At 36.8% G+C, this 22,821-nt stretch overlaps 1 protein-coding gene and 1 non-coding gene across 6 annotated transcripts in view; one reads left to right on the forward strand and one right to left on the reverse strand.

Moving 5' to 3' along the window:
• The window catches only part of ankzf1 (ankyrin repeat and zinc finger peptidyl tRNA hydrolase 1), a 28,805-nt gene extending 19,314 nt beyond the window's left edge, over positions 1-9,491 (reverse strand). For 2 of the 5 annotated variants that reach the window (XM_062070014.1, XM_062070012.1), the window contains exons 1-5: positions 9,351-9,491; positions 6,738-6,872; positions 3,796-3,890; positions 3,617-3,719; positions 3,335-3,549 (exon numbers count right to left, since the gene is read on the reverse strand). In XM_062070014.1, coding sequence (XP_061925998.1) covers positions 3,335-3,549; positions 3,617-3,719; positions 3,796-3,890; positions 6,738-6,861 — 537 coding nt within the window. In that variant the 5' untranslated portion in view covers positions 6,862-6,872; positions 9,351-9,491. The other 3 variants (XM_062070013.1, XM_062070015.1, XM_062070017.1) reach the window with 3 other exon arrangements.
• A 10,625-nt stretch (positions 9,492-20,116) lies between these two features.
• On the forward strand, positions 20,117-20,189 carry trnak-uuu (transfer RNA lysine (anticodon UUU)). The gene has a single exon. It is a non-coding gene; the product is annotated as a tRNA-Lys (tRNA).
• The last annotated feature ends 2,632 nt before the right edge of the window (positions 20,190-22,821 follow it).

The raw sequence follows: 22,821 nt of genomic DNA on the forward strand, positions 1-22,821 counted from the left end.
ATAGGAATATTATCAAGTTTTACTAAAGCTTTAGGAGACCAGTCCAATTGTCCATTAATATCGACATCTCGAAGCGGTCTGACATTTAAACGGGAAGAGACAACTTATTGAATACAAAAACCGTCCACCCGCCCAGAAAAGAATACAGGCTCTTTGTTCTAATACAGATAAGGTAAACAGGGAGTTCTCAAACTCCCACATTCCAACCCCTCAAGACACTACACAGACATCTGGGGCGGCATGGCGTAGTGGGTAGAGCGCCCGTGTCAGAAACCTGAGGGTTGCAGGTTCGCTCCCCGCCTCTTACCATGCCGTTGTGTCCTTGGGCAGGACACTTCACCCTTGCCCCCGGTGCCGCTCACACTGGTGAATGAATGTTGAATGAATGATAGGTGGTGGTCGGAGGGGCCGTAGGCGCAAATTGGCAGCCACGCTTCCGTCAGTCTACCCCAGGGCAGCTGTGGCTATGAAAGTAGCTTACCACCACCAGGTGTGAATGAATGATGGGTTTTTAACATGTAAAGCGACTTTGGGTACTTAGAAAAGCGCTATATAAATCTCAGGTATTATTATTATTATTACATCTGCGGACACAAAGAGACAAGCATAAAGAGTATAAATGGAAAAATATTAGCTGCTTTAAACATGACTATGAATAAAGAAAGAACACTTAAACATATATGCATTCTCCACACTCCACATTGGCACTTTGCAGTCCGCGGCAGGGAATGACTGGTGAACTGTGTTCACTGCATGTTGTCAATGCTACTTAATAAAGTGACTGATTGTGTTTTGGTGGCTGTATTTCTCATTGTCCACTAACAGAGTATTGTGGGATTACATGGTTATTACTTCATTGAGTTGTTGTTCATCATTCCCCACGTAGTAGTTGTGTATGATGTGTTAAGTTGTCTTGCTTAATGACATCCAGTTCACTTGGAGTTCGGGTGGTGGCTGTTGCTTACACAGGTAAAAGAGCAACTTCCTGGAGTGCAGATGCTGTTCTTTTGACGCGGTCTTGTTGAAATACAACCGTCACAAAATTAGCATGCCACATTTATTAATTGTTTCAATAACATCATTGTAACGTACATAAAAGTAAATAGGCCTAATTAGATTACTCATTACTTGAAAAAGTAATGGGGTTTGTGATGCTGTTGTTATGCGACGGAAGACTTCTTCTTCATGGACTAATCTAGATGGTCCTCTGTGTATACACCCACTATTTTATTGAGGACAGCTTAGTTTAAAATAAATAATAAAAAAGGATTCGCTCTACATCTTAAAATAAACTCTAGAGCTCTGACAACTATCCATTCATCAGCTACAGTTGTAGGTTTCATCATTTTATGTTCCTTTCACTGTAGATGCTAGTGTTGCTATTGTTTGTATCCTCCTGACGTTGTGTTTTATGACATGTATTACAGTATGTTGGACAGGTGCAAAGTTGGTGTTCATGGATAAAGTGCAGAATAGTACTTTTTGTGGCCCCAAACTCTATGAACACAGCTCATTTGCATTAAAGCCACAGACACACAAACAGGCACAACGTCCAGTAAGGCTTACTAAGAACACTCGAACTGTTTCCAGCATCGAGGCTAGATTTAACACAATACACTCCAATGATTCAGGGATGATATTTTTTTTAGAACCGTACGATCCGAAACAATTCAGTGAGTTGAAATCGATTCAGTAACTTTTTTAGCAAAGAAATCAAGCAGTTTGACTGTAAAATAAATACTGGATACTGGACGCTGCAGGTTAAGTGTCCTATATTCCTTTTTTTTATATATATATATATTAAAGAATTAGGTATAAATGAATTATGGATACAAACAAGCAAGTAAACAACAATTATTGGCCAATGCATTCAGATCAAGTGCAACCAACACTTTAGGTTGAATTAACTAATTTTCAATATTCAAGAAATTTTCAATAAAAGTATAGTAAACAACATTTTAACAGTACATCAACATGCTACTTATGCTTTAGACATTTATATATTACATTTATATATTTTACAAAAAATAATACCAATAATATTAATATCAAAATAAACACCAACCAACATCTCTTCAGTTTGAATTAACAGTAGGTTTACCTGCTATTTTGACTATAGTTTATTGAGATAAAAATAATAGAAATGTATAAATTATTATAAAAAATTAAGTGCAACCAAATCTCTTCAGGTTAATTGAGCAATGGTTTGACCTGCTACTACTCTCATTTTAATAAGCAGCTACGAAAGCATAGAAAAGTCACAACAAATGAAAACGCCACAACACAACAATAGGAAAACAGAACGGAAGTGGCAGGCGACAAGTTTCGGTGACTCACCGACTTCCTGAGACGGAAAGTTGAAAACGGTGTAATAAAAATAAGTGAAGTGTGACCAACTTTTCTGTCATAAAGAACTATTTTTACTTTTTCCAATAATACTAAAATACTAAGTTTGCCGTAACTTGCTCCGCTGTCACTTGCGTCGCGTCCTTTGTGGCTTAAAGTTGTGTTTTGCGGCTTTATAATATCGTGTTGTGGAGTTTGTATTTGTTGTGGCTTTTGCGATCGTGCTGTGGCTGAAAGTTGAGCTGTCATTTAAGATATTGTCGCGTTTGCATTTGTTGTGACCTTTCTCACCCACCTTAGCTATCCGCCATTTTTATTTTGATGACTGATGGCGATGACGCCACAGACGATGAGCATTCAGACCTGAATAACGTTTTAACGTCCTCATCAAAAGTGTTAAAGTTCTTATAAAGTCTATATAAAAACATCTAATGTTTTTCTTTTTCTAGTATCGATAAAATCGATTAACTTCCTTTTAAAAACGATGTTGGATTGATATCTATCTTCTGGAAGACAAACTTGCCAAGCAGATTGATGTAGCTGAAGCTAATCTAATAGATAAATCGATATATCGATCCACCCTACCAAATACTTTATTGTCGGACCTTTGAGACTTTGCACAATATATAAAGTTAAAGTACCACTGATAGTCACACACACTAGGTGTGGTGAAATTACTCTCTGCGTTTGACCCATCCCCTTGTACCACCTCCTGGGAGGTGAGGGGAGCAGTGAGCAGCAGCGGTGGCCGCACTCTGGAATCATTTTTGGCGATTTAACCCCCAATTCCAACCTTTGATGCTGAGTGCCAAACAGGGAGGTAACGGGTCCCATTTTTATAGTCTCTGGTATGACTCGGCCGGGGTTTGAACTCACGACCTACCGACCTCAGGGCGGACATTTTAACGACTAGGCCACTGAGCAGGTTTATATATAATAGCACAACATTTGATTATATTTGAATAATAAACAAACTGTTAGGCCTTACTTTTCCCTGTAGAATGCAGCGGTAGAAAGACAAGTACTGTCCTTCTGAGTTCTGGAACAACACTTTACTGGAAAGCCGAGCAGTCATCAAACTGGCATCCTCTGAGTTGGCACTATCCACACCAGCGGCATTACAGTTCCTTTCCCTGTGGTCCATATCTGATCCTTCTTCCTCCTCAGAGTCAGACTCTGAACCCGAGATACTAGACACATCTCCTGCAGAGTGATATAAGTATGTGATCAGTAGGCAGTAACATTTTTCCAGGATTGTATTTTCCCTTACCATCTCCAGTTTTCCTCTCAAACTCCTCGGTGGTGACCGGCGGCATTCCTGATATCTTCAGTCTCAAGTTGAAGCGATGCCAATCCAGCTTGTAGTGCTCCATCTGAAGTTTTGAAGGGAAACCTTTAACTATTTCATATCAACGTAAAGTAGCATCAACCAGGGGGTGTTCAAGTCACCTGTTCCTCACGGTTAATAAAAGAGCACCTACAGGACGAGCACACCATCTTGTCCGAGACCTCTCTGACAACCGCCGACCCTTTATCCTCCAACTCTGAAAAAGCCAGCGAGTCCATCCATGACAACTTTTAACATGCTTAAATAGAAGACATTTGTCTCCATTACTGTTTGCTATTGCGATAGAACCCCTTGCTCTTTGGCTGTGCGCGGAGGCGGGCTTTAAAGGTATCACCCGGTCGGACACGTTGCACAAAGTCTCGCGGACGACTTGCTCTTGTACATCTCGGACCCTGCCAGCTCACTCCCGGTAATATTTGACATTCTGGAGTGGTTTGGCACACACTCTGGTTACAAACTTAACTACCAAAAAAGTGAGCTGTTTCCGATTAATTCCTTAGCTAAACAGTTACCACGATCTTTAGCGGCATTCAAATGGACACATGACGGGATTAATTACTTGGGAATCCTTATTACTCCGGCTATGTCTGATATGGTCCGGGCAAATTTTTTACCTCTAATTGAAAAGATGGAGAAGGACTTTGCCCTCTGGTCTGCTTTACGATTATCTCTCCTGGCCGGATTAATCTGATCAAGATGATCACTCTGCCTAAATTCCTTTACCTTTTTCAACATATCCCCATATTTATTACTAAATAATTTTTCGATATATTAGACAAATCAATATCCAAATTTTTATGGGGGGCCGAATCGGCCCGAATCCGCAAGTCGGTCCTACAATCTCCCAAATCTGAAGGAGGGGTTGCACTCCCCAATTTTAGACAATACTACTGGGCGGCTAATGTACAGAAACTCCTATACGGCCTGGGTATCCCTTGAAACGGCAATCCCACACTTCTCATTACGTTCTTGCTTATGCTCATCACTCCCCTTTCCATTTAAACTCGAAGGCGCAAACTCCATTGCATCGATCTCCATGAAAATATGGAACCAGCTACGGAAACACTTGGGTTTTCCGGGCCCATCTATATTGACACGGCTACTTAAAAACCAATTATTTAAACCTTACCGTACTGACCCGGCATTCATGACTTGGCACGATCATGGTATCACAACTGTGAAAGACCTCTATGCAGACGGAGTGTTCTCATCCTTCGCTGAACTCTCTTCCAAATACGATTTGCCGAACTCCCACCTTTTTCGTTTTTTCAGGCGAGGGACTTCGTAAAGAAGCAGTTCCCACACTTTCCAAATTGTCCTCCGGAAACTCTTATAGACACATTGTTATCTTTGAGCCCTAATCATAAAAAATGCATCTCCGTGCTATACACCTCCTTAAGTTCAGTTGCTCCAAACTCTCTATCAGTGATAAGAGCCTCGTGGGAGAGCGATCTTAATACCAACATATCCGATCCAGTGTTTCCCATAAACTGCCAAGATACCTGTGGCGGTGGGGGCGTGGCTATAGGCGTGGTCACCATGACATCATCGAGTAATGTGCATAATTTACTACAATATGATGATTTTCTCTAAAAAGGCTCAAAAAATGTATATCTACTAATTAATAATACCAGTTTTGTTTTAAACGCCCATCCATCCATCCATTTTACAATATAATTACAACACTTTATGTACATATTTATATACAGATTTGAACAATAAGTTATTCACTGAAATATATTTATTAATTGTGGTTCTTACAAAAAATATATCTTATAAAATATAAAAGCTAAAATGTCTCTTAAAGCTCTGCCCCTTTAATTAGTGCATACTAAATAATTTAACTTTAGCCTACTACTACAACCATGTTATTTACCAGCAACATAAAGTCAAACAGAGGCAGAGGTGTCCTGCCACAGTCAGTAACAAATAAACAGAAAACAGTAGTGGTCAAATACAAATAAGGCAACAAGAGAAGTATCCTACACTTCTCTTTTGTAAAGTAAATCTGAACAGCCTATATGGGCATCTACATCAACTATATGATTTGCCTGAGAAGCTGGACAGGACAAAAAAAAAAAAAAAGCCGAAAAATCTATTTGTGGCGGACGTAATTCTTTCGTGGCGGGCCGCCACAAATAAATGAATGTGTGGGAAACACTGCGATCAACACTGGAACTCTGCCCTGAAACTGGTCCACTCCTCCTCAATATGTGCCCGTCATAGTCTCATCCAATGCAAAGTAATCCATAAAATTCACTACACTAATTCAAAATTATCCAAAATCTACCCCACTGTTAGCAATACCTGCAATAGATGCAAACAATCTCAAACAATATGTTCTGGTCCTGCTCTAAACTATTTTCCTTTTGGGAGGACATTTTTGACACAATCGGAAAGGCATACGGTCAAAACTTTTCCCCCAACCCATCAGCCATTTTTGGCATATGCCCTGATAACATGTGCCCGGTACCACTAAAACGCGCTGTTGCTTTTAAGACCTTGCTGGCCAGGCGATTGATCTTGTTTAATTGGAAGCTGGCTCGCCCCCCATCACACGGCCGTTGGATTAGAGAGGTTCTCTACGACCTAAAACTGGAAAAACTTAGGTTTTCGCTAAAAGGCTCTGCTGAAGCGTTTGAAAGCTCATGGAGTCCTTTCTTGCTGTATGTCAACTCTCTTGACTTATGCCCAGATGCAGATGAGGAATAATCTCCCTTTTATTTATTCTTTTTCATTTCTCCCTTTCTCTCTCCCTTCAGCCTGTCTGTCTGTCTCTGGCCTCGTATGTGTGTGTGTGTTTGTGTTTGAATGTGTGTCTTTGTCGTCTTACTTGTTACATGTTTGTGCCATATGTCCCTTGTTGGTTTGACTTCAGTGGGGTGGGAGGGTGAGTGGGTGGGTGGGTGGGTGGTTTGGGTTTTAAGGGAAAGGGTGTGAATAATTTACTGACTTTAAAATTGTACTGTTTCGATTTGCACTTTTTTCTGTCTATTTGAAAATGCCAATAAAAAAAGTTGGATTAAATAGAAGACATTCATACTTTCTGGCTCTGCATTGGCACTCTGTTTCAGGAAGCAGTTGACTTCCCTCAGTCCTGTTACTACATCATCCTGGGAGCACAGGTCAAATATGGAGCAAGCGGTCACTGGCGCTGCCGGCTTCATCGTGTCAACACCTGGAAGGACATTAGAAACAGACGTTTGTTGTTCGAATGTAACACCCTAACACTGCGGTCTGTTGCTATAAGCGACATTAGAACGTATATAACGGGGGTCAGCAACCCGCGGCTCTTTAGTGCCGCCCTAGTGGCTCACTGGAGCATTTTTAAAAAAGGATTTAAATTTGAAAAAGATGGTGGAAAAATAATTGTTTTGTTTTAGTATGTTTTTTGTTTGAGGACAAAAATGACAAACTAGGGCTGGGCGATATATCGATATGCGCGATATATCGATATGCGTGATATATCGCGGGTTTGTCTCTGTGCGATATAGAAAATGACTATACCGTGATATTCGAGTATACGTTCTCACGCAGTTGCTTTTAGATGCTGGCATTACACTACAGGCTTTCCTCGCTCTTTCCTGTCTCTTCTTCTCACAGACAGCAAGCGCAGCTTCTACATACGTCACATACGTATACGCCCTCGCGCAACAAAGAGGTAGCAGCATGGGTAACGTTAGCTGTGATGCTAGTGGTAATACGAGAGAAAGAAGGTGCAAATCTGGTAACAAATTAAAGAATAATCAATTCCCCCAAAAAACAGCAGGGGGTCCATCGTCTGGCGGTGGTTTGGCTTCCAGTGGGAATATGTCGAACAGACAACCGTAATTTGTGAAGTGTGGGGCGAAAGCGTTGCTATAAAAAGTAGCATTATTGCTAATATGTAGCATCATTTGAAAAAGTCACCTGCTAGAGAATGAACAGTGCTTACTCCGCATGTGAACATCTCCGTTCGGTGCCACACGCCCACACCATCAAAATGCAGAGGCAAACATTTCCAGATCAACACCGTATGAAAAAAATAGTGATTTTTTTAGTTGTGATTTCCCTCTCTGCATGAAAGTTTTAAAGTAGCATATATTAATGCAGGATGAAGAAGAATGTTTTAATGTAGACACATAGAATCATCATACTGCTGTGATTATATGCATCAAGTGTCCATTCAAGGCTAAGGCAAAATATTGAGATATATATCGTGTATCGCGATATGGCCTTAAAATTGTGCGATATTAAAAAAAGGCCATATCGCCCAGCTCTAACACAAACCTTCCCAATTGTTAGAAAGCCCACTGCTTAATATGTTTGTGTGTATGCTTCACTGATGAGGAGTATTTGGTGAACATCGTTTTGTCCTACTAATTTCGGCGGTTTTTGAACTCACCATAGTGTGGACTGTGACGCAACAGTTTGTTTGCATGTGAAATCTTCCACTCCTTTTTTTGTCTCATTTTGTCCACCAAAAGTTCCATGCAAAAAGGTGAGCTTTGTTGATGTTATTGACTTGTTGGAGTGCCAATCAGGCATATTTGGTTTGATTGATTCATTGATTGAAACTTTTATTAGTAAATTGCACAGTACAGTACATATTCCGTACAATGGGCCACTAAATGGTAACACCCGAATAAGTTTTTCAACTTGTTTAAGTTGGGGTCCACGTTAATCAATTCATGGTAAAATGTTCAAATGAAACACCCAACACTGCGGTCCGTTGCTATAAGCGACACAACATATATAACGGGGACGTATATAGTGTATATAACGTATATAGTGTGGACTGTGACGCAACAGTTTGTTTACATATAAAATCTTCCACACCTTTTTTTGTCTCATTTTGTCCACCAAAAGTTTCATGCAAAAAAGGTGCACTTTGTTGATCAATTCATGGTAAAGTGCATGACTGCAAGCTAATCCATGCTAACATGCTATTTAAGCTAGCTGTATGTACATATTCCATCATTATGCCTCATACTTAGGTATATTTGAGCTCATTTAAAATCCTTTACTTGTATCCTCTTTGTATATGATTTAGTTTTGCATGTCTCATGACACATTATCTGCATGTAATATTGGCTGAATTTCAGGTAGTTGTTTGTGTGCCATGTTGTTCCAGACCACAGCAAACATTACCTAGCTTGCCAAAGATTGTAAAAAATCCATTAAAAGAAGACAGCCTGCCGTTTCCTTAAACTTGGACACACACATCTACACTTTTGGCCAGTAATTTCCAGGAGTTATCTCACCTTCTGAGTAGCCTCTGATTTACTAATGGTTTCCAATGTTGTAAAAATGTGTAGAATAAATATTAAATTTCAACATTTCTGTTGGCAGATTTGCTTCAGCCTGCAACACATAGTCATTTTGATAGTAGGCTATTATAGCTAATATAGACACTTACGTCATGTGTTGCCTTCATTATAACACTTACATACGGCTTTTCATTTTTTGAGTCTCCATACAGATTTGTTTTTTGTAGTTTTGGTCCAATATGGCTCTTTCGACGTTTTGGGTTGCCGACCCCTGGTATATAAAATAGGAAATACAACTGAGCTTAGTCATCAGGGCTCACGTGCATTTGAATTAATCTAAATTCGAACATAAAACAATAGCTAGCAAATGACTACATATCTAGGAGACATTCTTTAAAACAACCTACTTACGACACAGCTCCGCTAAAGTAGCAATAATGGACGACACGTCGTTGATTGAAGTTGTAACAGCCACCCCGGAAGTTTCTTCTTCGTTTGAGTTTACTGGTAGATCGCGAGTCTCGCGACAGCTCCGCTCACTGGCAGGATGTATGAAGCAAAATACCTTCTTCTTCTTCATTTTATGGCGGGTCGCAACCAACGTTATAGGTGCATACCGCCACCTACTGTACTGGAGTGTGTATCGTCAGGGTGAGTACTCAGGTTACAGACTATGTTGGTATCCATCCATCCATCCATTTTCTACCGCTTATTCCCTTCGGGGTCGCGGGGGGCGCTGGAGCCTATCTCAGCTACAATCGGGCGGAAGGCAGGGTACACCCTGGACAAGTCGCCACCTCATCGCAAGGCCAACACAGATAGACAGACAACATTCACACTCACATTCACACACTAGGGCCAATTTAGTGTTGCCAATCAGCCTATCCCCAGGTGCATGTCTTTGGAGGTGGGAGGAAGCCGGAGTACCCGGAGGGAACCCACACAGTCACGGGGAGAACATGCAAACTCCACACAGAAAGATCCCGAGGCCGGGATTGAACTCACGACTACTCAGGACCTTCGTATTGTGAGGCAGACTCACTAACCCCTATTCCACCGTGCTGCCCCTATGTTGGTATATACATATCAAATATCCATCCATTTCTATGTTGGTATATACATATCAAATATCCATCCATTTCTACCGCTTGTCCATTTTGGGGTCGCAGGATATCAAATATGTATTTACACAAAACCACACGTAACAAAAAGGGAGGAATTCAAAAATAATAATAATAATAATACAATAAAATAATGAAAAACCTATAATTTACCGTATTTTTCGGACTATAAGTCGCATTTTCTTTTCATAGTTCGGCCGGGAGTCCGACTTATACTCAGGAGCAACTTCTGTGTGAAATTATTCACACATTACCGTAAAATATCAAATAATATTATTTAGCTCATTCACGTAAGAGACTAGATGTATAAGATTTCATGGGATTTAGCGATTAGGAGTGACAGATTGTTTGGTAAACGTATAGCATGTTCTATATGTTATAGTTATTTGAATGACTCTTGCCATAATATGTTACGTTAACATACCAGGCACGTTCTCAGTTGGTTATTTATGCGTCATATAACGTACACTTATTCAGCCCGTTGTTCACTATTCTTTATTTATTTTAAATTGCCTTTCAAATGTCTATCCTTGGTGTTGGGTTTTATCAAATACATTTCCCCAAAAAATGCGACTTATACTCCAGTGCGACTTATATATGTTTTTTTTCCTTCTTTATTATGCATTTTCGGCCGGTGCGGCTTATACTCCGGAGCGACTTTTACTCCGAAAAATACGGTAAGTATTAAACCTGTGATCTTAAGATATTCCATTAGAGCCTTGCTACATTCTTTATTGTTTTCCCTCTTCCCTAAAATTGCCTTTAAACTCCATCCCTTACCCAGACTGTACAGTTTGTCCCTTATTGTCTTCCTCTGTGATCTGTACTTCCTACACTCCATCAGCACACGCTGCACATTTTCAACCAGCCCACATATCTCACATGTATCGGTTGCCACTTTGCCTAATAAGTATAATGTAGCAAAATACCTTGATATAACGGATAGTTTGGGGGTCATGCGGCTTTAAGCGCCGCCCTAGTGGCTCCCTGGACCTCTTTCAGAGATGTGTGAAAATGGAAAAACATTATTTTTTGTTTTAATATATTTTCTTCCCAATTGTTAGAAATCCCACTGTTTGTGTTACACATGCTTCACTGATGAGAGTATTTGGCAAGCACCGTTTTGTCCTACTAATTTCAGCAATTCTTGAACTCGTCGTAGTTTGTTTACATATCAAACTTTCTCCGACGCTGCCACAGAAAGACACATTTTTTGCCACATCTTCTTTGTCTCATTTTGTCCACCAAGTGTTTTATGCTGTGCTTGAATGCACAAAAGTGAGCTTTGTTGATGTTATTGACTTGTGTGGAGTGCCAATCAGGCATATTTGGTTAATCCATGACTGCAAGCTAATCAATACTAACATGATATTTAGGCTAGTTGTATGTACACATTGCATCATTATACCTCATTTGTAGGTATATTTGAGTTCATTTAATTTCCTTTACTTATGTCCTCTGTGTGTTTAATTTATATTTGCATGTCTCATGACACATTATATGTAATATTGGCTGCATTTCTCATAGTTGTTTGTGTGCCATGTTGTTCCAGACCACAGCAAAGATTACCCAGCTTGCAAAGATTGTAATACATCCATTAGAAGAAGACAGCCTGCCGTTTCCTTTAACTTGGACACACACATCTATACCTTTGGCCGTTCTGAGCCAGTAATTTCCAGGAGTTACCTCATCCTGTGAGAAGCCTCCATTTTACTAATGATTTCCAATGTTGCAAAAATGTGTAGAATAAAAATTAAAATACAACATTTCTGTCAACGAAGATTTGCGTCAGCCTTTGATAGTAGGCTAATATTGCTAATATAGACACATCATGTCTTGCCATTATTAGTGTTTTATTAATATCAAAAGGGTGGCAAATATCAATGGTATTGATATTTTTTGTTTATTTAGCCATGTTTATTCTTGACTATGCTTAATGTAGGACTAAAACATTGTTGAATATGTTTAAAAAGTATATCTATCCATGCGATATGGTGAAGCCGCAATATATAAGGCGCGATGTGGCAAGGGACGGCTCTAGTTATATTTCATGTTTGCCAATTCTATTCTAAAAAAAAACAACAAAAAAACTCACTCCTCTTAGTCCTGCTAGTCAAACATTTTTTAAGTTGATCTCAGATGGGCCCATACACATTTTCAGTAGTTCAAAATGTGTCTTATCAGATTTAGAATTTGAAAAAAATTAGGGATGTCCGATAGTGGCTTTTTGCCGATATCCGATATTGTCCAACTCTTAATTACCGATACCTATATCAACCAATACCGATATCAACCGATACAGATATATACAGTCGTGGAATTAACACATTATTATGCCTAATTTGGACAACCAGGTATGGTGAAGCTAAGGTCCTTGTTTAAAAAAATAATACAATAAAATAAGATAAATACATTCAAAACATTTTCTTGAATAAAAAAATTAAGTAAAACAATATAAAAACAGTTACATAGAAACTAGTAATTAATGAAAATGACTAAAATTAACTGTTAAAGGTTAGTACTATTAGTGGATCAGCAGCACGAACAATCATGTGTGCTTACGAACTGTATCCCTTGCAGACTGTATTGGTCTATACCAGGGGTCACCAACCTTTTTGAAACCAAGAGCTACTTCTTGGGTACTGATTAATGCGAAGGGCTACCAGTTTGATACACACTTAAATAAATTGCCATAAATAGCCAATTTGCTCAATTTACCTTTAACTCTGTTGTTATTAATAATGAATGATATTTATCTTTGTAGAAAACACTGATCATCTTAATGATTTCTCACAATAAATATATATAGAAACAGATAAATATCAACATGCAACACTTTATTTTTATATTTTCTCCAAGTGCACATTTTTCAAATTGAACATTTTCAAATGATCACTTCTAAGACAGTCTTGTGAAATCACAATATCCCACTTTAACTAGCTAGCCACTAACATATTTTAACAAATCATGAATTACTTTGCACCATGTTTGTACAAATAATAACTCATGTAAAATACAAAAGTAAACTCTCAAATTTTTAAATCATGTCACACTTTGAACTGGACACCAAATCTGTTATCTGTTTCTTTGTCAGTTAGTAGGAAGCCTGGCATTGCATGCTGTTAACTAGTGTGTTGTACTCTGGTGTGTAACTTGACACTGCAACTCTGAGTGAGTCTTGCAGATGTGCATCAGTGAGGCGTGTTCTGTGTTTGTTCTTGATGAAGTTCATGTCAGAAAAGGCTGATTCACAAAGATAAGATTTTTCCTCATTGTTTGCGGAACCTTCTTAATCTTTTGGACATATTTTCACAGCAATCTGGCCTTAAGCTTAATTATGATAAATGTAAAATGTTAAGGATCGGAAATCTAAAGGGAATGTCCTTTCGAATGGAATGCAAAGTGCCTGTTTTGTGGACAGATGGACCAGTTAACATACTTGGTGTTGTTGTCCCAGAAAATCTGGAAGATCTAGGCTCAGTAAATTATGATAATCGACTAAGAAAGCTGGACAAAATTATGCAATTATGGAAAGGGAAATCCTTAACCTTGTATGGTAAAATGTCTATTGCCAACTCGTTAATTATTCCTCAATTTATTTATTTGTTTTTGTCATTACCAGCTCCATCACAAAACTTTTTTAAGATTTATGAGCGGAGGGTCTTCGATTTTGTCTGGAACGGCAAACCAGAAAAGATTAAAAGAAAGGTTTTGTACAAAGAGTATGAATATGGGGGCCTGAAACTTCTCAACCTTGAAGCTATGTGGCTGTCTTTGAAAGCATCAATTGTTCCAAAGATGTATTTAAACATTGAGTGGTACACAAATGTCCTGTTGGACAAAAAACATGTACTGTATCAAAAGAAATTGTATCCTTTTTTACAAGTGATCCCCTCCCATTTTTCTTATGTAGTGAGTCTGCTGGGAAACATGGCGGGGTTCATAAAGGAAACAATCCACTCATGGTGGCGTTTTCAATTTTATGTGCCAGAAAAAAGAGACTATATTTTGCAGCAGATAATATGGATGAACTCTAATATTGTAATAGATGGAAAGCCTTTCTTTTGGAAAAATATGTTTGAAAGAGGAATCATTTTTGTCGATGATATTATCAATGAGAATGGTAAAATTATGAAGTATGATGAATTTAGAGCTATGTATGTTGATGCTTGCTCAAGCTTTTCATTTTATCAACTAACTGCAGTAATTGGGAAAAGATGGAAACAAATAATTAATTATGGAACTACTAAATTATTAGTTTGTAAACCTCTAATAAGAAATTCTAGTTGGCAAAAAGGAACTAAAATAAATAGAAAAATATATAATTTTTATTTAATAAAGAAATCTTTAAAGGCTGCCCCATACAACACAAATGGAAAATGGGAGGACTTTTTTGACTGCCCGTTGCCATGGGATGCCATATTCAAACTAATCTATAAAACTACTATCGATGTGCAAAATCGTTATTTTCAAATTAAAATTATTTATAACTTCTTACCCACAGGGAAAATGTTAAAATTATGGAATATGACAGAGTCAGATGATTGCCGATTTTGTTGTCAGGAGCCTGAATCCACCCTGCATTTGTTTTGGTATTGTCATATTGTGTCTTTGTTTTGGGTGGAAGTTGAAAAAATGTGTTTAAGGATTGGTTTGTTTATGAAGCTTGATGTGGTTTATGTTATTTTAGGAGAGTTCATTGACAATCATGATTTAGTCAATTTAATTATAGTACTCGGTAAAAGGTTTATTTTTAAGGCCAAAAACAGATATTCACTTAGTATTACTCTCTTTAAAACATTTATTCAGTATTTTCTAACTTTAGAAAGTTACATGGTTGAAAACGATAATGATGCCAAAAAACATTTAAAAAAAGATGAGAAGTCCTCAAAGGCTTATTTTGAAAGTATAATTATGTTTATAGATTATATGATATCTGTTGTTGTGTTCCCTAATTTGAGTGACCTGGACATAATCTGGACTGTACATATATGCTTATTTTGAAAATGTAATTTTTTAAATAAATTATATGCAATCTGTTGTGTTCCCTAATTTTTTTCTGTGTACATGAATGAAGGTGTGTTGCTGAGTCCGACTTGGACATTATCTGGACTGGACCTAGTTTTAAAAACCCTTTAAACAAATCTAATTTCATTGACAACCTGGTCTGTTGAAGATAAGGCCCTTTTTTTAAAAAATTAAATAAAATAAGATAAATAAATAAAAAACATTTTCTTGGATAAAAAAGAAAGTAAAACAATATAAAAATAGTTACATTAAAAATAGTAATTAATGAAAATGTTAGTGGACCAGCAGCCTATACAATCATGTGTGCTTCAGGGACTGTGTCCCTTGCAGATGTGTTGTCTATGTTGGTGGGAACCAGAATATTGGTAGCAGAAAGAAATAACCCCTTTTGTGTGAGTGGGTGTGGATGAGTGTGCATGGGGGAGGTTGTTTGGGTTGATGCACTGATTGAAAGTGTATCTTGTGTTTTTTCTATGTAGATTTAATTTAAAAAAAAAAAAAATAATAATAATTTTTTTTTAAATTTTTTTTTTTATAGAACAGGCCCGCGGGCGACTCATCTGGTCCTTACGGTCGACCTGGTGCCCGCGGGCACCGCGTTGGTGACCCCTGATCTATACTGATATACTGTATAATGTAGGAACCAGAATATTAATAACAGAAAGAAACAACCCTTTTGTGTGAATGAGTGTAAATGGGGGAGGGAGTTTTTTTGGGTTGGTGTACTAATTGTAAGTGTAGCTTGTGTTTTTTATGTTGATTTAATAAAAAAAATTAAAAATAAAAAAAATAAAAAAACGATACCGATAATAAAAAAAAAAACGATACTGATCATTTCTGATATTACATTTTAAAGCATTTATCGACAGATATCGGCCTCTCTAAAAAAATTCTAAGGATAATATAATATGCATGACAAGGATGTATATTTTCATAACAATCCTTTATTAGATAAACAAATCAATAAAATTACCACTCAAAACTTAACAAAAGTGGAGCTACTTTGGTATTTTTTTTTTCTTTGATCGGGTCGTTGGAGGTTGGTACGAATCTTGTGCTGTGGAGAGAAAAAAAAACTTTTTGACTTAAAAAAAAAAAAAACTCAATACAAATTTAAGATGAAGTAATGATATCCTTACATGCAGCATGGTGATATTTGGTCTTTTGCAGACGCTGTTCCATTTTCAGTTTCTCATCCGAGAGGCTTCGAATTTTAATTTGAGCAAACTCCACTCTTTCCTGTAACTCTCTCTTTTCCTTTCTGTAAGAAAAAAATATATATATTTATTATTTCAACTGTGTATCGTTTCTCTAAGCAGGTAAAGGAACACTTTACTGCACCCGTCTGCTGCAGCCTCATTATTCAGCTGTTCCGTAATGTTTCTTTCCTCTTGGAGAAGTGTCTGGAATTGCTGCAGCGCATATATTACTTCACCTGATTGAAGCATCAACTCATTCCTCTCCTTTATTTCTATTCTCCTGAAAAGAGATAAAGCATGTTAGTCAGTTAACAACTAAACTCACAATTGTCAATTGAAGACCGGAAGTATATTATCAAATTTGGTTCATTTATATTCTTTAAAACAACATTTTATTTTTGAAGTTAGTAATTACGGAAATGAAAGCCGGAAGTGTGGCTGCCAACTTGACAGTTTTATTCATTAGGCAATGGAAGCATTTCAATTGTGACAAAACGCGGATTTAACTCAAACATACATTTGTTGTATTTCTTCCTCAACTTTAAGTCTTTTCTGTCGTGTTTCGTTTAGTATTAGACGGTTTTCCTCGATCTCTCGCTGCAGCCATTCGACGTCCTGCTGTGGACCAGACAGACGGACGGCGACAATTAATTAAACGCCCCATTTAAATGATTAAAATCAAATATTACGCTGCCTTTTAATAAGTAATTGCCTTACTTTTGGAGAAGACATCAACCTCATCGTCAGCTAGAAACGGCCAAATGATTCCGACTCTGTCTTTCTAGGGTATATTGTGAAAATGTTAACTACCGTCAGGTGACTGAGACGTCGCATTAATTATACGTCAGAGTGCTTTACCCCCAAGCACGTTCAACGCAACATGAAATAAAAGTACTTTATTATTAGTAGTAATGAAATAAAAGTAGATTATTATTATTAATGAAATAAAAGTACATTTTTATTATTATTTCTGACGTGTAAATGAAAATACAAATGGTTTGAAACAAACATTAATCGACAAACAAACATTAAGACTTCCCATCCAAAACTTGTTTTCAATGAAAACTAAAACTCTTTAAAAGCCAAACAAAAGTCATGATTTTTCATTAAAACATTTTGTTTGTATTTGTTGAAAATGTTTGATTTCTCCTGTTCAGATGGTAAAATGACGTGAAAGCATATGTTTATTTGAAAATGTTCATGATTATAAATAAAGATGGATTTAAAAAAAATATATATATATATTGTACTTAAATAAAAAACGTTCAACGCAACATGTAATAAAAATACTTTATTATTATTATTAATGAAATAAAAGCATATTAATATTATTAATTAAATAAAAGTACATTTGTATTATTAGTTCTGACGTGTAAATTAAAATACAAATAGTTTGAAACAAACATTAATGACACTTTTATTGTAAAATAACAATACAAATACTTCCCATCCAAAACGTATTTTCAATGAAAATTCAAACTCTTTAAACCAAACAAAAGTGATGATTTTTGATCAAAACATTTTGTTTGTATTTGTTGAAAATGTTTGTTTTTTCCTGTTCAGATGGTAAAATTAGGCGAAAGCATATGTTTATTTGTAACTGTTGATGAGTATAAATAAAGATGGATATTTAAAAAAAATAAATAAATACATATATAAAAAACGTTCACGCAACATGAAATACAAATACTTTATTATTATTATTAATGAAATAAAAGCATATTATTGTTATTAATTACATAAAAGCACATTTGTACTATTAGTTCTGAAGTGTAAATTAAAATACAAATATAGTTTGAAACAAACATTAACGACACTTTTATTGTAAAATAACAATGTTGATGATTATAAATAAAGATGGATATTTAAAAAAATAAAATAAAAACATTAAAAAAAACATTCAACGCAACATGAAATAAAAATACTTTATTATTATTATTAATAAAATACAAGTACATTATTATTATTAATGAAATAAAAGTACATGATTATTATTATTAATTAAATAAAAGTACACTATTATTATTATTATTAATGAAATAAAAGTACATAATTATTATTATTAATGAAATAAAAGTACATTTTTATTATTATTATTGATGACATAAAATTACATTATTATTATTATTTCTGACGTGTAAATTAAAATACAAATGGTTCGAAACAAACATTAATGACACTTTCATTGTAAAATAACAATAAGGACTTATTTTCAATGAAAACTAAAACTCTTTAAAAGCCAAACAAAAGTGATGATTTTTGATGAAAACAGTTTGTTTGAATTTTTCGAAAATGTTTGTTTTCTCCTGTTCAGTGAACGCAAACATCTGAACATTTCAAGTAAATGGAAGTTGACTAAACGCATTTGAATTCAAATGTATTAAACTATTCTTGGAATCAAGACTTTTGTGTGTAAAATCGCAATAATTATTTCAACCTAAAAATGTTGATTTATTTCATTGCAGGTGAAAATATGGCTATCAAATTAAACACCTCATCATGTTTTGAGTATGGAAACATTGGAGTCTTGTCAACTTTTTGACACTTTTTGCACGTTTTCGAATAAAAAACCGAGAAGACAAAAAAACAAACAAACAAAAAAAACAACCTTCAATGCAACTTCCAAAATACCAGTCGTAATTAATCCATCCATTCCTACCGTTTGTCATCGGAGTAGTTTAAATAGGGAAATATTTGTAATGTTTGATATTTGTAAATGTAAACACAACACTGCATTTAAGACGCCGCACGCAATTAACCAAGTCCCAGAATGCATTGCGACACAATTTGGCTGTCAACTACTCCGCCGCAGTTGTCTTCCTTTAACTAACTAAGACTAGTAAAGGAAGGAACTTCCTTTAACTAACTAAGACTAGTAAATGAAGCAAGTTCCTTTAACTAACTCAGACTTGTATAAGAAGTCAATTCGTGACTTCAATAAAATGTCAATGCTTCTGCCAGCAGCTACAAAACAACACGGTATGTATTGAGTATACATTGATTGATTGATTGAAACTTTTATTAGTAGATTGCACAGTTCAGTACATATTCCGTACAATTGACCACTAAATGGTAACTCCCGAATAAGTTTTTCAACTTGTTTAAGTCGGGGTCCACGTTAATCAATTCATGGTAACAAATCCTGTCCGTCTTGGCTAAGATTTCTTATGCCTTCTGATCTCTCTCTCTCTCTCTCTATGTCCACTACTTGATGTCCACACCCCTGATTGTAAATAATGTAAATAATTCAATGTGATTATCTTGTGTGATGACTGTATTATGGTGATAGTATATATGATAGTATATATCTGTATCATGAATCAATTTAAGTGGACCCCGACTTAAACAAGTTGAAAAACTTATTCGGGTGTTACCATTTAGTGGTCAATTGTACGGAATATGTACTTCACTGTGCAACCTACTAATAAAAGTCTCAATCAATCAATTTATTTGCTCATGCTTGCCAGATGTCGGCAACGGAACCGATCATATGTTGAAGTTAAAGATACAAGTAAGTATCTTTTAAAAATAGTATAGTGAAGTAATAAATAATAAACCATGTACTCGCAGATTGTTGTGAACATCCATTCCATTGCCAGTACCTTTACGGGTGACTGTCTTGCCTCAAACTTGCCACCAGATGTCGCTGTCTTTGCACTGAATGACGTCACAAAGTGTCTTTCGACACAAATACGGATGTGACACCCGCATTGTTTAAGAAGTACGTAGCCAAGGACCATTAAATCGTAAATATATAACGTGTTTGCAACGATACACCGGAAGATGTAGGGAATATTAACAACCTTTTACCCGGTTGCGTTTAGAGCCCGGATAGCTCAGTCGGTAGAGCATCAGACTTTTAATCTGAGGGTCCAGGGTTCAAGTCCCTGTTCGGGCGGGTATTTTTTTCTTTTGAGTTAACGCTAAATTATTGTTTATGCAAATATAATTCAAGTAAAAAGTTCATCTTTCTGCCGCCCAATTAGTTTAGTTTAGTCTTTATTTGAAGGGACAATGGACAGAGACATTAATCTCAAAGACAGATATGTTCTGCACCAGACTAAATAGCTCATTTCCATCTGCAGTCCCTGGCTACCTAAATTAAAGAGATACAAAAATCATGCAATACAATTATAACATTAAAATTATACTATAGCATGTAATCAAATTAAGAAAAGTCATAAAATGTCCTTTCAATGACTCATATTTATACATTACAACCACCCCTCCTTTACATCATAACACAAACGATACATGCTCTTGTTCACATCTGTCATCATTTGTAAAAACAACCATGATAGGGATAAGCGGTAGAAAAAGCTTATGTAACGAAATTTCGTTCTTATCTGTGCTGTAAAGTTCAAATTTGAATGACAATAAAAAGGAAGTCTAAGTCTAAAGTCTAAGTCTAAGTCTAAGTCTAAATCTATATTGATTGCATGGTTTTAATCTATTTTCACTAAATATCATAAATTAACAATAACATAATAAATATCAATGAATATAATAAATTAACAATAAAATTAACAACAAGTATAGCCTACAAAAAAAACCATCCAAAATAGATGCTTGTGTGGGTACCATCATCACAAGTATAGCCTACAAAAAACATCCAAAATAGATGCTTGTGTGGGTTCCATCATCATACGGGTCACTTTCCAGGGCGCAGTGGCTATGAATATTGAGCCATCATGTTTGCTTAATTACCTGGCTCTGTTTTTATATACATGTAAATAGTGTGTAATGTAACATTTTCTTTGTGAATGTGTATCTTTTTGTACATTTTCTTTTAGTACATCGATTTTACATACCTTACTGAATGCTGTGTGTGTGTGTGTGTGTGTGCGTGTGTGTGTGTGCGTGTGTGTGTGTGTGTGTGTATATGTACATTTGTGTCATGTCTGTGTGATCATGTTTTGTTTGGCCATGTGCTTTTTTGGATTTGTCAGTTCCTGTTTTTTCACGCTCTGTTTTGTTTCCATTACAACCCATTAGTTTTCACCTGTCCTCATGTCACACACCTGATTCATTTGCACTCATGCACCTGTTGTTAATCATGTCTGTGTTATTTAAGCTTTTCATTTTCTGTTGGTCGGCCTGGCGACATTAACTCTGTGACCCCTGTTTACCTCTGATGACTTCTGCTACCCATGTTTCCATAGTTCCACGCCAAGTAAGTTTTTGTTATTAATGCCACAGTTAGTGACGTTTTGCTTCATGTTCATAGTTTCTGCCTTTGTGCAAGTTTTTGTTTCATTAGCCAAGTTTTTGTACTTCCGCGCCTTTTGTTCCTTTTTTAGAGTAATAATTAAAAGATGTCCTTACCCTCACGCCTTGCCCGCGCCAACTTTCCTTTGCATTCCGGGAAAACAAACCCCAAAGTCCACGCCATGACAATTTGTTGTATTTTTGTTGTTCACTATTTTTATTTTCTCTTTTCTCTTTGGTTTGAGGGTTGATATGTCAGGGACAAGCGGTAGAAAATGGATGAATGGATGTCTTTGAGTTTGTTAAGAGAAAAAAACCCAAACAAGTGAAGATGTCCTCAATAAAAAGGGACATTTTAATGAAAAGTTTAAGTAAATATACATGCAGTATATTTATAAAGAGCTGCATGCAAGGTTAAATAAGTAATGGATAAATATAGATGTATTTTACACTATTTACAATAACAGTTGATACAGTACGATGAACTAAAGTTACACTTTAGTAAAATATATTTAGACTAGCCGCAATTTATAACACAACTGTTGGGGCGGTATAGCTCGGTTGGTAGAGTGGCCGTGCCAGCAACTTGAGGGTTGCAGGTTCGATCCCCGCTTCCGCCATCCTAGTCACTGCCGTTGTGTCCTTGGGCAAGACACTTTACCCACCTGCTCCCAGTGCCACCCACACTGGTTTGAATGTAACTTAGATATTGGGTTTCACTATGTAAAGCGCTTTGAGTCACTTGAGAAAAAGCGCTATATAAATGTAATTCACTTCACTTCACTGTTGTAAGGCATCACACTTGTTGCAGGAAAGGAATATAAATAAATACATTCTTCATGACTCGGCCATAACTGGGATTTGAACCCTGTTCTTTTCTCTTCTTAAAGAGCTTTGCAGAGAACTGAGAACCCATCATTCATTCGCTCCACGTCGATGATTGGTAAGCTACATTTGTAGCCACAGCTGCCCTGGGGTAGACGAACGGAAGCGTGGCTGCCAATTTGCGCCTCCGGTCCGTCTGACCGCCGCCGAACATTCATACACCAGTGTGAGCGGCACTTGGGAGTAAGGTGAGTAAAATGTCTTGCCCAGGGACACGACAGCCGTGACGAGGACGGCTCTACCATCTGAGCCACACCGTTCTAATAGGAGCTGCTGGCTATATCTACCTCCTGGAATGACAGGGCTCTGTCCACAAAGATGCTGGTCATTCGCGCATTGGGGCTTTGTGCACAAAACAGTTTTAAGGCCCAAACATACTCAGGCGGAACGTGATCAGATGATTGGATGTGTGACGTCAGTACCGGCTAGGGCTGGGC

Source organism: Entelurus aequoreus, linkage group LG14, assembly GCF_033978785.1.
Source record: "Entelurus aequoreus isolate RoL-2023_Sb linkage group LG14, RoL_Eaeq_v1.1, whole genome shotgun sequence".
NCBI classification, from domain to species: domain Eukaryota; kingdom Metazoa; phylum Chordata; class Actinopteri; order Syngnathiformes; family Syngnathidae; genus Entelurus; species Entelurus aequoreus.